This window comes from Lepisma saccharinum, chromosome 11 (genome assembly GCF_977018435.1).
Source record: "Lepisma saccharinum chromosome 11, izLepSacc3.1, whole genome shotgun sequence".
Classification (NCBI taxonomy): domain Eukaryota; kingdom Metazoa; phylum Arthropoda; class Insecta; order Zygentoma; family Lepismatidae; genus Lepisma; species Lepisma saccharinum.
In genome coordinates, this window is record NC_139239.1 from 75,730,899 (window position 1) to 75,748,481 (window position 17,583).

General features: G+C 40.2%; 1 protein-coding gene across 1 annotated transcript in view; it reads left to right on the plus strand.

Annotated features, from left to right (window-relative positions):
• The window catches only part of LOC145995321 (uncharacterized), a 60,058-nt gene that overhangs the window by 30,544 nt on the left and 11,931 nt on the right, over positions 1-17,583 (plus strand). Inside the window, exons 2-3 of the mRNA XM_083131930.1 lie at positions 2,855-2,908; positions 6,618-6,788. Of these exons, the coding sequence (XP_082988056.1) occupies positions 2,855-2,908; positions 6,618-6,788 (225 nt within the window). The remainder of the gene's footprint in view (positions 1-2,854; positions 2,909-6,617; positions 6,789-17,583) is intronic.

Sequence of the window (17,583 nt, forward strand, 5' to 3'; positions counted from 1 at the left end):
AGTTGGATATTCCCCTTGTTGCCAGTAAACCATGCCATTGAACCGTACATGAGTATTGGCCTAATCATGGGTTTGTAGAGCAAGAGTTTGTAATTGAGAGCAAGCTGGCTCGCGGAATAAATCAACGATTTGATTTGATGAAACCTGACTCTTGCTCTGTTGAGTATGTTTTCAGTGTGACTCTTGAAGGAGAGCCTGCTGTCCATCATGACCCCTAGGTATTTAACCCTGGGCTGTCAAGGGATATTCACTTGGTTAAGAGTGATTTCCGGCATGAGAGGTTGTCTGCACTTAGTGAAGATAATCGCTTCTGTTTTAGTCACGTTTATTTTTATCTTCCAGTGATCATAATATTCTTCCAATACGTGCAGATAGTTTTCCAGTCCCGTTACGATCATTGTTCGCCTCCACAATGATTGGTAAATTGCCACGTGGTCCGCGTAGATGGTTATTTTCGCTTCTCTATCTTTTGGGATGTCAGAAATGAAAAGGCTGAAGAGGAGGGGGCTCAGGATTGAGCCTTGAGATACCCCGGCCCCTATTGCTATGGTACTCGATCGGTCTTGTAAGATGGAGACGTAGAATTTTCTGTCGCTCACGAAGGATTGCATGAGTCTGACAAGTTTCGTGGGGATGTTTAGCATGAGTAGCTTATGGATAAGCCCTTCATGCCAGACACGGTCGAATGCTTTCACGACATCAAGGAGAACCATTCCCATATCTTCCTTTTTGTTGTAGTGTTCAGTGATGTGTTCCAGCATGCGTATCAACTGATGTATAGTTGAATGTTTTGCATGAAAACCGAATTGTTCCAGGGGGGAGAAGGTTGCCTTCTTGAACTATAAACTGCAGTTTCCGTATTAGAACTCGTTCAAATATTTTCCCTAGATTGTTAAGCAGGTTGATTGGCCTGTAATTTTGAGGGAATTTCTTGTCTTCATCATGTTTGACTCCAGCTCAGTCATGCCTGGAACCCATTCCACCGTAAAAGCACAACAGCAGCCAATAAGAACATCAGGATCCAGAGCGAGCCAATAGGGAGACAGCATCCAAGCTCCGCCCCATCATAGTCCCTATGCTGGTCTCTATTTTTTACATTCTCTGATGATAGCAATGTATGCGCTATCAACATTGGAAGCTATAACTTGACAAGTTTAAAAACAAGACGCTGCAATCCATTGTTTGCGCACCTCACATCACATTTCCCCACTCCATTGTCTGCGGCGACTTTGGTTCGCAGTGTTGCAACCTGGAAGAGCAGAATCGTCTGAGAATTTTAAACGAAATTTGAATGTGAAAGGCATGAATTAGTATCCCCTCACCTACGCTACCTATTGATTATGCTACATTCTAAATACATTTTGATATTTTCCCTTTAAACCTTAAATGAATTAAGTTATATTAGGGATATTTCTTACCAGCATAAGAAATGTATGAAATAAAATGATAGAAAAATGAAAAATATATAAACGATAAATGTCTTCCAGTTCTCCTTCAGTTTCACTCTCCCACTCATCTGAGTATGTGTCTATCGATGAATCTGTGTCCGTGTTTGAATCGGCTTCACCAAGTCTAATTGTCAGTACATCTACACGCTCGTCCATAAGTCCATCTCTTTCAAAGTAAGAATCTTGCAGTCAAGAGTAAAGAGCATGAACATTTCAATGCTTTAGAAAAGAACGCAGGCAAGCGTGTTATCAGATTGCCTTCTCGTAGTGATTGTTGTACGATAAACAAACAAACCACCACCCCACTCGCTTAAAAAAAAATAATAATAAAAAAAAGCCAGTGCTCGATGTTACATTCAGAAAATGAACGTCATTCGCCCTGTAGTTTCTTTTCGTTATAAACCTTAACGCACGTGCATAATACTACAGTTTACGATCGGCGCACTGCACGCATTTTCAAAGGCCGGATTAAAAATGAACCACTGATATAATAAGAACCTGCATGCACCGTCACGCTAAACAGTGAAAATTGTTTGTCATATTTGTTTTAGTTTAATTTTTCTGAGTTGGCACCACTGGTACTCTCAACGCCAGACAAGTGAGTAGAAGAGTGGTGGGGAGGATGACGTAATAGGAAGTGCTCCGCAGTGATCTGTGCATATCGGGACTTAACTTGTCAGGCTATAACGCTGATTTAACCTGGCTGGTAACCCAAGAACACTGGTTGTTTTATTTGTTTTATGTGCTTTTTTTGGTTACACACACTTAATACATTGTGCCAGTCTTTGATTATGCTCAACATCTGGATGCTATTTGCTAAATTAGAAAACCACAAATAGACATTAAATTATTTACAGATTTGTAAAGGAACTGAATGATGTAAGAAACTAGTGTTTTGTTGGTCATTCTCTGGATCAAATTGTATCTTTATAGATGTTAAGTAATGGTTTTTGGGTAATCAGTAGAGGCATGCATATTTCGTTTTTGACAAAAATACGAAATGTGAAATAACACATACATTGTAATGTTAATTTTTCCTGCTGCAAACGTTTGAGAAGCAAAAACGGACCCCATTATACAGGAATAAACTTAATATTCTGGTAATGATTTAATGTGCTATTAGAAGGGATATGTTTCTTTTGTGTAATAGTGCATTTTTAAATCAAATTTCGGATTATATTCACATTTTTAAAACCAAAATGTCATTTTATACTAGTTTTTCACTGCTATAACAGCGAAATTTCATTTTATTTACCCCTTTTGAACCTGAAATTGACTCTGTTTTTGTACCGAAATTTTGCTTTTTTATTTACCAAAAATATGTGCTTCTAGTAATCAGATTAATGAAAAACAAACTTTAAAGTAGAAATAAGTTAGTTGCCAATGCTTTCTCTATTGCATTACAGGAGACTCCTTCCAAGAAGCAAAAGATACAGCCAGGAGTAGAAACGGAAGTCGATGTAAGTACAAGCATGAATTTTTTATATTTTTTAGCAATTCATATCTTACATGGAAAGAAGTTTTTCAGTGGATGCACAAACACGAAAGAACTCCCTCTATTCCTCTAGTTTCTTCAGTCAAATTTACAAATTGAAGAATTAATGGCATTTGTTATTAGTGGCCCAAATATAATTAAACAGACAAAATATAAGGATTTATTGGGCCTGTCTAGAATTGCTTTTCTCATTCTCGACACCATTAAGTTAAATGCTCAGACTGAATGTACATTCCCAGATAAATCGTGGGTCTGTCTCAAATATTCCTGTAATTTCTGCCAAACCAAGAAAATTGCAATTTGGTGCGACTACAGGAGAAAATATTGGCTGTGGTAGCTCAGTCATTACAGCGTCTGACTAGCATGCAAGAGACCTGGTTTCGATCTCTGACGGGGAGAACTGGGATTTTTTTTCCACCTGTTCAAGTGACTCCGGTGCCCACTCAGGGGGGGAGGGGGTTAGGTGCCCAGGGGCATGATGCTGATCACATCACCGCCACCTTTGGCTGTGGTCAAGAAAGTATGGGACCCTAACTCCACACCTCTATATGCCTCCATGGCATGGTGCAAAGCACAGGGGAGCACTTTACTTTATTTTTTACTGCAGGAGAAAATAGTCTTCCTCTTAGAAGACTATACATGGTGCAAAAGGTATTTGAGGACATGCGCGAACCCTCTACTATGTCAATGGCTGAGGGCCCCCTAAAGGCTTACTTGTCTCCGGGTCCCCCCACACTGCGGGGTTTGCGGCTTGTAGATCCGGCACTGCCTCTAATGTGTCTTCAAATACCTTACACACCTTGTATATGTGCACACACACATATTAACAGTGTTCGAAGTGAGGGGGAGGGGTGCAGGACAATGGTATTCCTCAGCTAACAACTTTTTGTAAAGCTGTCTTAATTTTCATGTTAAAGCAAAAGAGCACCCCCCCCCCCTCTTTCCAGCTATCAATTTTTAAAGTGATCCACGCAGCAATAAAAAATTTACCTGTTACCAGTTTCATATAAATAACTGTCCTAAAAATAGGATGCTGGTACAATAGGGTATCATACTCAACATATGCACCTTTCTGACAGAACCTAAGATGATATAAGAATTTTCATAGCTTGGTTAAAAGTTGTATTGCTACTTCTCTGTTTATTGATTATTACATTTGATACACACAATACACATACATTTTCAAATAATAAGAAAAGGAAACAATACATATATGGAACTCTGGTTGCTTATTGTGTGTGGTAAGGTGTGAAACAATCTTTGCACAATGTTACCTGACAAAATGTTAAGGGTTTAGATTTTCAGTTCCGTCCTTGGCACCTTCTTTGTTTATCTCTTCGCACAACATAATGTCCAATGCCATCATACCTCACATCTTGAAATGTGGATTGTGGTGATGTTTTCGTGGGTTTTCCAAATGCAGATGGACGTCCTTGTCCTGCCTTCAAATATGCCACTGCAATTGATCTTCTGTATTCCAGCAAGTCCATTCCTGATTGTGATACCTTTCTGTACAAAATCCACGAATTTACAACTGCCATGTCAAGCATTCTTGTAAACAGACACCTATACCATTTTTTACCTCGAACAGAAGCATTGTATTTGCTTACGAGCCAGTCGTGGTGGTCAACGCCACCCATGTATTTATTATATGTCTTTACAATATGTGGCCGAGGGATGGAAATTTTCTCTCTAGCTGTTCTGCTCCATCGTGATGTTTGACACAATGGCTCAATAGTGTCAAAGTTGGTACCGATAGCAACACATTTATTATCATTCCACTTAACAAATAGTATCTCTCCTTCCACATCAAAATAGTAGTCAAATGTTCCCCTTGCATCTTTACTCAATTCTTTTGAATCCTTCAAGGGACACTTACTAAGGCAATTCTGTCTCAACGTACCTGTAGCTCTAATGCCTTTGTCTCGCAAGTGCACAAGTAAGTCTCTGCTGGTAAATAAATTAACAAAATACCCAGTAGCTGTTTGGCTCTTGAATTGGTTTCAACGTATTGAGCACAACACGGAAACCCAAAACTAAGTCTTCTCTTTCATTGTGTGCTATGTCTTTGCCACAATATAGGTCAAAATTAAAGCAGTATCCACTTTCACCACACAAAGCCCACATCTTATATCCAAATCCCCGAATAAATTGCTTCAGTCCATGGCGGCCATAATATTTCACTATCATTTCATCCACTGACAAATATTTCTCGAATATGCCCCACCTTCGGAATTTCTCATTCACAGCATTCATTAGTGGACGGATTTTGAAACCTCGATCATGTTTGAATTCGTTCACTTTGCTGTTATCATTGAAGTGTATAAAACTCTTAATTTTGAGATACTTATTTCTTGGCATGGCCTTTCTCACAACATCTACACATAAATCATCATCTTTACTCCAAAAGTGCTTCTCACTGGGCACCTTGTGATAGCCTGATAGTAACAGAATCCCTAAGAATCGGTCTAACTCATCAACTGATAGAAAACTGCAATTCGTTTTTTTATTTCTGTTGCATACTTCACAGACTGTGTAGTAATCAAATTCAAAACGTCGCAATCGAAAAACATATAAAAAACTTGAAGCGGAGATTTGCCTGCCAATGTAGTTTCCATATCGGCTGCATGTGATTCTGCACAAAGACCTTCAACTTGCAATTTGGTGTACACTGGGTCACATTTCCTCCAATTTACATCATATGTTGATAGCTGCCTCTTCTTCACTCCCCCTCGTAACTTTCTAATTTTGCTGCAACCAGGTGTAGGGATTTCTTCAGGTTCTTCCACATTCAAAGAAGAAGACTCCGTGTTTTCTTCATTTGGTACAATTTGCAAAGTAACTCACCAGGAACATCTGCAACCTCCACATCATTTATTTGATCATCTTCAAAAATATCTTCATCGCTGTGGATGTCATTATCGGGAGGCAGAACCACCACCACACTCAGTTCTGCAGAGTTGTCAGCTACGGCTGGATCAAGGAGAATATCCTTTATTTCACTTGCTGTAAGCCCCTTCCTAAACATATCGACAAAGGTAAGATGATGAATAACGGGCACTGTAACATGCAAGCTGTTACCTCCTGAGAGGCAAAAATCACAATGGCTTTGCATACGCAGCTACTCGTTTGTCTTCTGTTGCAATGAAGCTAGAGACATCTGTGAGGAAAAATATGAAATTGATACCTTTAAGTTCCAGCATCCTATAAATAGGACAGCAAACTTCATTACCATTCCACTAAGACAAAAACCTCGTGGGTTTGAGATATTCTTCATATAAATCGTATGGAGACTCTTTCAAAGTTATATATAGCATTTTTACACGCCCACTGAATATTGTTTGCAAACTAGATGAATGAAACTGATAGCATGACATAGTACTAAATATTGCTTTAATTAACTGTACTTTTACTTATGCTGTTTTCAACCCAAATTGTTATCTTTATTTATGAACATAGTTATTAATATGCTTTATTGAATAATAAAACAATTGTTTGTTCATAAACTTAGTTTTACATTTAATAAAAATTAAGAAATCAACTGTCCTATTTATAGGTGTTAAATATGTATATCTATTGACGGGGAAGCTCAACCATAATTGACAAATTCTTTTTTTTTTTGGTTGAAATAGCAGTTATTCTAAATTCAATACCTAGAATATTTTTTTTTCCAGCAACTGAATCAGCTTCTCGTTGACTGTAACAATGATCCAGCCATGAAGGGGATCCTTCAGAATCTTACAGCGTACAAAGACATTGTTGGTAATCATAGCAACAGTTTATTGACGTCCATGAAAAACTTCGAGATGTTGTTGAATCTTGCGACACAGATGAAGGAGTTCGTTGTACGTATTTACCTTCTTTTGTCACTATTTTATATTGTGGCGGGGCAATATGTAAATAACATGAAATTTGTTTTGGAAGATTATTATTGATCTTAAGAAAATATGTATATTAACCCGGCATAGCTCATACAAATACAAACACAAGTATTAAATAACCTTCATGTATCTTATGGCCATAAATAAATGTTTGTTGGGATCCCTTACCTTTTATTGTCACTTATGCGATGCACTTCCTCACACACACTGCTCCTACTTAGATTGAAGGGGATGGCTGTGGTTCGTTGTTGAAGGGGATAAAAGAGGACTGTTCACGGCTTCAGGTCAGGCTGGCTGACGTCCAGTCACATGGTGTGATCTGTTTCATGTATTGTTCAGTAATCCACACGGAAGTAGTTCCATTTACACAAAATTAAAACACAGCCCTCCTTGCTGCACTGTACTGTGGGCTGTCACAAATCGCACTTCACCTACTTTGGTGACCGATGCTCCGGCGGCATGTTGTGATTAACACGCGGAAGTAGTTCAAATTACACGGGAACAAAACACCGCTCCTTCAGCTGCACGGTGTTGTCAGTTGCTCAACAATCACACTTCACCTACTTTAGTAACGTGTCTCCTTGCATCGCAGTATGCACATACGCCAAGTTTAGCCACACTTCCTTAATACACCTCCTCACTCCTCGCACTCTATATCCTTGTGTCCTGTCTTTCCCCCAAAGACGCTCAAACTTCCCCTGTGTTCTTCCAATGTTGCCGGTTTTAGCCTTGTACAGTGGCTCTAACACACACACACAAACACACAAATACCAAAAAGGAAGAAAAAACTAAGAAAAAAAAAGAAAGGACACCCTAGCCAGTGTAACTTGCCTAAAGAGCCCGGTTCTCCCTTTCGCCATGCCAAGCAAGGGACTGGGTGCGACTGGTAAACTAACTGATAAAAGAAAAACGAAAAGCCAAAATTATATAATAAAAAATTTAAAAAATAATAAATTTAGGGTGGCACTACATCTCCCCCCTCAGATAATTAGGATAACGAATATGAAAATAGTATCATAATTATCTGAACCTATTTTCTTAAACTTAAAATAAAGGTTAAAACGGGGTAATGCCCCTTCTTTCCCCCCGGCTACGCAAAAAAATAAGAAATAAAAAATAACCAAACCCACTAAAAGCATTCACAATAGCAATAATCACTTTTAAAATGACCCCAAAAAATCTTATATAATTGCATTCCTAAAATATGTTTACTCCTATTATTTACAGCCTCCCTTTTCTCCATTAATTCTTATACCCCTGCCTGGTAAACCTCGCCAGACAGGGTGCAAGGGAAAAGGGGAGGGGTTTAGCTTCGACCTTTTTCTCCCTCCTTTCTGCAGGCCAGAGCCTCTTCTTCCCCAACCACTTGGGTTCACGCTCTCGAGGGTCCCTTTGTATTCGGAATAGCAGGTTGTCCTTGTCCCTTTGCCGATGCATAAGGTCGCAGGTTCGATGTATTATACACTCCAGCCTCTTTGTTACATTGAAAGTCCCATAACAAATATGCATTTGGGGCCACCCTTTTCTTTATTTGGAATGGGCCCACGTAAAGGTGCACAAATTTCTTGCAAATTCCCTTTTGAACGTCCGAGAACGCAAATGACTTTCTTAAAACAATATCTCCTGCCTCGAAGGAGGTGAGCCTTGCCTTGTCATATTGCTTCTTGCGGTTCTTGGCCGCTCTTTCTACGTTTTCCTTTGCTCTCAGCAGCTTCCATTCATAGCGTGGGTCATCATTCAATGAGGGCAATTTAAAAAGTTTCTTGATCTCGTCGTCCGGTTTCCTGTTGAAAAACAGTTCCACTGGAGCGAAGCCTGTGGAGGTGTGAACCGCCAGATTTAAACACTTTACCATATCCGGGATGTGTTCCGGCCATTTCTTGTGGCTCCCATCTATACACAGCCTAAACAAGCGTGAGATCTCTCTCAAACATCGCTCGACGGGGTTCGACTGAGGATGCTTAGCGCTTATAAAGCGTGCCTCGATGTCTCTCGACTGAAGCTCTTCTTTCCACAGTCTTGAGGTGAACTGACTGCCCTTGTCTGTGAGAATAGTTCTGACGTTGGGACACATTATCAAAAATTCGTTCACTTTTCCCAAAACGGCCTTGGTGGTGGCCTTTCTCAGAGGGTATATCGCGATGTATTTGCTAAACAAGCAGCACATAACAAGGCAATATTCCAAGCCGTACCTAGCCTTTGGCAACGGCCCGTACAGGTCCACCGAGATCACCGCTCCCGGTTTGTCGGCGATCACGGGATGCATCGCTCCCTTCACTTCGTAATTAAGGTGCTTTGTCCTCAAGCAGAGGTCGCACTCGTTGACAAACCTTTTAATTTGATCCTTCATCTTTTTCCACGTGAAGTGTTCAGCAACAGCCCAGTGTGTCTTCTTTTGTCCGAAATGGCCCCGACCGTGATAAAATGCGATAAGCTCTTTGGCAACTTGCTTCGGAACGCACACTTTAAAGACTCCTCGCTCTCTTTTGCACAATATTCTATCCTTCAGGGCATAATCTTCGAGCTTTCTCGCCCTTTTTCCATCTCCCGATTTCAACATCTCATCTCTTATTCTCCCAAGTTCAGGGTCCTCTTGTTGACGATTTGGCAACTCTCGCATGAATTCTACCAATTCAGGCGATGGCTTGAAGTGTATGTTCGCTATCACCTCGTGAGGCTCCTTTATTTCGTGAACGGTAGCGCTCCTTGTGCCGCTAGGGTAACGCGAAAAGAAGTCCGCCATGTTTTCTTCACCCTTGATGTACCGGACATCAAAATCGAACGACTGTAGGAACAATATCCATCTCGCTATTCGTGGGTTTGTTAACCTGCATGTGAATAAGAATTGTAGCGCCTTGTGATCCGTTCTGACAGTGAACTTTCTTCCCAGTAAATACACGGCGTTTTTCTGTATGCCATAAATAATAGCTAATAACTCCTTTTCCGTTATTGTATACCTCGATTCGCAGTCGCTGAGGACGCGGCTGTGGCATGCAATCAGCCGAGGACCCCCTCCATCTTCTAACTGGTACAGCAGACTGCTGACAGCTTTGTCGGAAGCGTCTGTCTCCAGATACAGCGTCTTCCCAGGGAGAGGGCTACGGATTATCACATCCTGCAAATACGCACGTTTTATCTTCTCGAATGCTTCCTGGTGCTTAGGCAACCAGACGTACGCCGCTCCCTTGCGAAGGAGTTCGAGAAGGGGCACCGTGAGCTCTGAATGATTCACCTGGAAAATCCTGTAAAACTGCAAGTGGGCTAAGAACGACTTCAGTTGCTTTGCGTTCTTTGGCCTGGGAAAATCATTGACGGTCTGTAGTTTCTCTGGGTCCTTCCTAATCCCGTCGGACGACACCTTGCATCCCAACAACGAAGCTTCCTGCCTCGCAAACTGGCACTTTTCTAATTTTAGCGTTAACCCTGCTTCTTTCAGTTTGGAAAAAATGACTTGCAAATGCTGCAAATGGTCCGAAAAATCATCATCGGCAAGAGAAATATCGTCACAGTAGGCCGCCATGAAATGACAAGTTTCATCATCCAACACTTGTCGCAAACACCTTATAGCGCTCGCTAACGCTGTCTTCAACCCAAAGCAGAGTCTCTGAAATGTGTACACAATGCCCTCGTACATAAAACCCACATATTGCTGGTGTTCTTCTTTAAGGCCGATTTGGAGAAAAAATTGCGATAGGTCAAGGCAAGAAATATATTTCTTTCCTTCAAATCTCTGAAGCACTTCTACTATGGAAGGGGGAGAGTCGTATTCTGGCTGTATTCTCAAGTTGGTACCCCTGGAATTGAGACAAACTCTGATTGATTTTCCTCCCGGTTTTCTCACGCAAACAAGTGGATTCACGAATCGTGCCTTTGCTCTTTTGATTATCCCCCACTGTAACCACTGCTTAATTTGTTTGCTTACATCCTCCCGGTACTGGTAAGGAATGGGATACACTTTCTGAGTGAAAGCTTTATCATCTATTACGTCGATTTCATGCTCGTATCCACGGACCAACCCTGGTTTGTTATCAAATATCTCGCGATATTCGAAAAGCAGTCTTAATTTTCTCCTTTGTTCAGGGGTCAATCCTTGCGCCCTTTCTACGCTCTCGTAAATTTGGATGTTGGTAGCCCTAGTTTCTTCTATCGCGTGGCTCTGTGATTCTTTGGTCCCTCTCTCAAACCTTCTAAACGAATCTAGCGGCTGATCTTTATTCACGGAGTCCCTCTCGTATAAAGCTTCATTTGAAATTATTCGTAAAGAATATCCTTGCCCAGACCGGGATAGCATACACAGAAATGCTATATAATTATATCAACCTTTTATTAGTAATAACGTGCATTTACATATTCTTCCTTTTTTGCATTCGATCACTGGTTTTCATATCGCAACAAAATGCACTCCAGATCTGCGCTGCGACACATGCTTGCATTTCCACGAGCATCGCTCGTTCACGACTTGAAACAGCACGAAGAGTCACAGCACAGTCCCACGACTCTTTCCCCATCATTCGTTCACGACTTGCGAGTCGGTACGAAGAGTCATTAAGCACCTTAACGACTCGCTCGCCTTAGCGACTCTTCTCCTCCCTCATCGTTCACGACTCGCGAGTCGGCACGAAGAGTCATTAAGCACCTTAACGACTCGCTCACCTTGGCGACTCTTCTCCTCACTCATCGTTCGCTCGCGAGTCGCGAGCTCTCTTACACAAGGCGCGGCGGCGGCAGTCTCGCCAGCAGACTGGATCTACAGTTTAAAGTAGGATCCACCCGCTCGCTCTCCGCGGATGGCTAACAGCTGTGTTTAAGAAATATATATCGCTCTTGAACATTATCCATGTCCATAGCTTTTTGTTGTTCTACAGTCATTCAATATAAGTTTCTGCCAATATCATAATGTATGATCGAATTTCTATAAAGCGTGCCAAATTATACGTATGTATTTTTTTTAATGTTGCTTTCTACTAGTAAAACACCTTAACATGTAGGCTCACCGCAGATGGCCAACAGCTGTTTATATCACTCGTGAACATGACCCATGTCCATCTTACGTAGTTGTTTCTAATTCTGCAGTCATTCAATAAAAGCTTTTTTGCAGTATCATGTACGATGAGATTTATGATTAAACTTCTATATTTATTCTTTAATGCTGTTTTCATTAGTAAAATATTTACACGTTAATGTTAATGAAATATTTCACGTCATATGAAAACGATTTTGTCAGACAATGTTTAAAGTTCACTTTATGCTCAGATAGTCTAATCGGGATTGAAGCTACATTTTAAACTGGGGTCTAAATCACTGGGCAAGGTGCCTCCACCGAGGATCGAATCCGAGACAGGAAGCGATTTCCTTACCAGGATTTAACAAGGAATGAAAGGATGGCTGAATAACATAAATAAAACATACTCCATGGTGCATGTTCTTTGTTTCTTGGTTTCTATGTTGGCCAGCTTGAAATAATCTTGGAGTGACAGATAAGTGGTGACGCCCTCCTCAAAGTAAGCCTATTGACACCGAAAGTTCCGGGTTCGAACCCCAGCCCAGAGATTAGTGGTAATCTGTATTTAACCTCTTGTCAATTACTCTAATCACCATCCATCCTCCGTCGTTGCCTTGTAACGATACCTGGTGGATCCCACTTTAAACTGTAGATCCAGTCTCGATTAGCTTATTTGTACGTAAAATTCATTCATCCTCGCTGTCAATACTAAGTAATTAGGTATAAAAGATGCATAAAATACAACAAAGCGTGTTAGGCAGTTAAAATATTAAAATTGAATTAATAAATTATAAAATATAATTACTGCATGCTAATTTATAAGAAATTATAGCATTTTAAAATTTGTTTGTTCCTTAATGGGAAAATAACTAGTAGCTTATTTCTTCTGTTCATTCTCATGTTAACAGATTTGTTTTCTTGGATAAATAAAATTGAACGTGTAAATTAAAAGGTTTACATGTGCACGAAGCGGAAGAGCAACTCGATCGAGTATCGTGGTGAGACAAGATGACTTGGCACATCGTTTCAACTCGTGAATGAGAATGCATATCTTGTTCGCGATTTGATTTCAAGTTAAAAACACCTGTCTGGTCTTGTTCGCTTATCGATTTCAAAGCATAAATCGGTATTGTTACTCCAATGAGACGAGATTCTCGGACAGTACATTTTACACGAAGTGTCTCTCATCATCTCACCAACTTTGGAAGGGTTGGCCCTGTTTTCATTGCGATTTTGTAATGTCCTGCTACTTGTGAAATTGATTCACTTCCAACAATTTCAGTCGCCTCTGTGGAGGAGTGGTTAGAACAGTGCGCTAAGAGGAATCTCGGAATTGAGTGTCACTTCATCAATTTCATTATATCATCACTGATTTTCATGTTCGCGATTAGCCAAAGTGGCAGAAGAGCAAAGCCTGGGCAAAAGTGGTATCCCGAGCCGCTATGTGTTTCCACCGAATATCGGCCTCAGGACTCCCTGCCGCGATGTGCTAACCACTCCGCCACGGGAGCCGGCCCTCCCCATCACATCTCTGTTTTATACTAAAGGCTATGATTGAATATGAATTTAAAATTTTGTGTGCGTCACTTAGGCTATTTTGCACCCTTCACTTTATACGGGATCCAGCCCCTTACCAGAACTAAAATAACATAACTGTAATGTCCTGTAGTAACTAAAATATTAAAATAATCTGACCGGTTAAAAGCTGAGGCTGTAAAGGCACTCAGCACACATAAGGACAAAACACAGGACAACACACACACACATTCCTACGAAAATTATACTGGCCGTAGGTATAGACGCCAGAGCCTCGTTAGTCTGCAAAATGCAGTCCAGGGTGTACTATGTGGAAGTGAGGTTGACAATTGGGTGTACTACGTGGAAGGACCATCCCTTACATCCCTTAAACTATATTTCTCGAGACCCTTGATGTGCTAACCACGCCGGCATACATTATAGAATACTTGAGTTAGTTTTGTCAATATTAATTTTATTGATTGCATTTTTGTTTTTCAATGATTTTGCGCACTGAATTTTCATATTTATCTTTGCTTTTCATTTGTGTTTTACTTTTATTTTGTATATAATGCTGTGTTTCTATTGGTGTAAATTTGTGATTCGTCTCTAATAACGTTATCATTCCAATGTGATTTAAATTTTAATCTTCTAATCTCACGTGTATAATATGTAAGTATATGTATGTACACATGCATACAGAGAGAAAGAGAGAGCGATTGTATTGGGAAATTGCATGATATGATCGTTAGAGGGGAAATCCCCACCGTTCCCCGCATAATTTCAAATTTGTTCCTTGTATTACACAAAATATATTGAATTAATGTTATAACAAATTGAATATCCATTATAGATCGGATTATAAGAAATTATGTATAACTGCGTGTGTGAGCGTGTGTTTGTCTCTCAGGTTCTTTATTAAAAAAATCAGAAAAACAGAACATAATGTAGTATTCAAATATAAAAAGACCTTCATTCCACGAGTCCACTTATAATTATTTCATTATCATGTGGTTTGTTCTATTAGGTAATTCTTAACTGAATATAAAAAATTGTAAGTTATAATTTTTGTTTTATACATGTTTGTTATTTTCACTAAAGGTTTATCATTTGAACTTGTGCTTGCTGCTTGTATTACGTCATTTTTGGATTTGGAGTAACAGAAAACAAAAGGTGTTTATTGTCTTTGATCTTGCTTTAGAAAATAATGATTGGTTGATTGATTTGGTTTATTTTACTTCGCTTTTCTGTCACTTTTTTGGGTAATCGCGAAGATCAGGATGAGTAATGAGGTGTACTAACCACTCCACCATGGAGGCCGGCGCTTTAGAAAATAATTAAAAGTAACAATCGCTTTCCACACTAAGTATTTTGTGTTGCAAATTATAAATTACTGCCCCCCTTTTCTGATTCACCCTAATAGCATAGTGGTTAACGCTGTCATGTATTAAAATGGTCTGCTTGGCAAAAATTGTTATAAGTCCACTTTTATGCTCCAATAGGCTAATCGGGTCTCCCCGATGGCGTAGTGATAACGTCGCCGGTAATCAAGGGGTACCGTGTTCAATACAAAGTGGAGGTTCGGATCCCACTTTAAACTGTAGGTCCAGTCCCGACTATCCTATCTGCACATAAAGTGGACTTAAACAATAACAACTCAAAATAGGCTAATCGGAATATTGTAATCAAGAGGTCTGTGCCTAACACCTTCCCAAAATTTTTACAAGACTCCCCTAATATTTTTACTAACATTTAATTTCTTGTAATTTTAGCGCTAATGGTTTGGCCGAACTTGAAACTACAGGACAAATTTGTTGGCTGTTTTTCGCTGCCCATCATGGGCTGAGGTTGCGTGCTCTCTCTCTCTGCAAACAAAACTCGCGAGTCGACTCTTTCCTTCGTTCAAAGAGTCGCTAAGGTGTGCCACGACTCTTTGAACGAAGGAAAGAGTCGACTCGCGAGCATGCTCCTTCCCCTCTCATCGTACACGGCACGTTTCAGCCAGCTTTACTCAACTAGGGGTAGGGAAAAGGAACAGAGAGGACCCCCCTCCCTCTCCTCTCCAGTCCCCATTTGCTGCCCGCAGAATCGACTTGCTTTCTTTCAAAAATTCCGGCCGCCAGGCGAGTATACACTTGCGCATGCGCCTTCCTCGCAAAATTCGTGGAAAGGAGAGGGAATAATGGAATAATAGTTGCTTCGCGGGCGGAGGAGTCGTGGCACACATACGACTCTTTGAACGTGTCGTTCAATTCTGGTGAACGAGTCGTTCACCGCTCACAAGAGAGAGTCGTTACTTTTGAACGACTCGTTCACGAACGACCCATCACTATATCTGATTAAAACGTATGGATACTTGAGTTTCGACTCTAAACTTGTGGCCTCATGACAATTATTGACACGTAGTATGTGTTATATATTATCTTCTAGCATTTCTCCGGGTTCGATTCCCGGTGGAGGCACATAGTGGTTCGGATCCCACTTTAAACTGTAGGTTCAGTCCCGATTAGCCTTACTGGGCATAAAGTGGACTTAAACACCAACTCAAATCTAGCATTTCTGTTCCATATTAATCTTCGTACACTTTGATAGAGTCCACCACCCATTTGTCCTCTTCTGTTTACCTCCTCATCTATTTTTCCACTTCTCTCAATTATGCTTCCTAGATATTTGAAGCTCTCCACTACCCTCAACTCTTCCGTGTCCATCTTTATTCTTGGCTCACTATTGGCTCTGTTTCTTGTTATTAGCACCACGTTTTTTTTCTGCACTGAATTTCATTCCTGCTCTTCTGATTTCCTTATTCCAACTATCAAGCTGTCTCTGTACTTCTTATTCCCTGTTCCCCCATATTACAAAGTCATAACCGAACAACAGGGCCTTCATGTCTTTCTCTCCTATCTTCTTCTCCACCTCTTTGTTAATTATGAAGAGCAGTGGGGAAAGAGCACTTCCTGCCCTATTTTAGTCCCATTACTTATACTGTTCTTAACACTGGCATCTTCACACAGATCTGGTTGGCTCTATATGTGCCCTGCACTCTACACGCTATCTCTTCCTTGACTCCTTTCTCTCTTAGAGCCTTCCAGATCCTTGTTCTGTCCATGCTATCATATGCCTTTTCTATATCTAGGAATACCATAATCAAATCATTTCCATACTCTTAGTGCCGTTCCTGTAATTGCCTCATGTTGAATGTGAGATCCACTGTTGTTCTGCCTCTTCAAACCCACACTGTTCCTCTCTCAGATGTTCAGCTCTGTAACTTTCATTATACTTTTCTCTAATATTTTCTCATACACCTTTGCTGAGTGGCACATTAGTGCTATTCATCTGTACTTTTTACATTATTTCTTGTCATCCTTACTGAATGTGGACATTATTAGTCTCTTAATCCCATCTCTTGGCATTTCCCTCTCTTGCCACACTGTTTTCAACACTCTGTACAGCCACTGCACACCAATACATTTGCTCCTAGTATCATTTCCACTGGCACTTCATGTACTCCAGGTGCTCTATCTCTCGTCATGCTCTTTAGTGCTTCCTCCACTTCTTTCCATGTGAGATTCGTTTTTTCCTTTCTGTTTTTTTTTTCCTTCACTTCTTCATATTCATTTCCGTTTTTCATATTCAGCAATTTCTCAAAATGATTTCTCCACATTCTTCTTATTTCTTCATCCTCAACTACGACATTTTCCCTTTCATCCCTTAGCTTTTGGCTGTCTCCTCTTTCTCTTCTCCTGTCTCTCACTAATCCATACAATACTTTCTTGTTCCCATCTACATCCTCTTCTATCACTTTGGTCTATTCTTACATCCACTTTCTTCTTTGCTCCTTTCCTACTGTTCTTGCCTTTTTGTTCTTTAACATGTACTCTTTTCTTTTAGTGCATTTTGTGATTTACATTTAAACCATTTTCTAAATGTATCATTTTTGTTTCTCACTGCCTTTCTAGTTCTTTCATTTCACCATGGTGTTTCTTTCTTCTTTCTTTTCTTGCTTATCCTTCCACATACTTTTTTAGCTGACTCTACTAATTCTGTTTTAATCTTATCCATTCTGTGTCTACTCCTTTGGGTTCATCTCTTGGCACTTTAGTACACAATATTTATCATTTTTATCTTATCCTTCAATTCCCACACTCTTAGTATGAGTGTATGTAGCATATTAGTATGTTTTAATAATAATAATAACTATGGTACAACAGCCCTTGAGGGCCAAGGCGTACTACCGACTGCTGG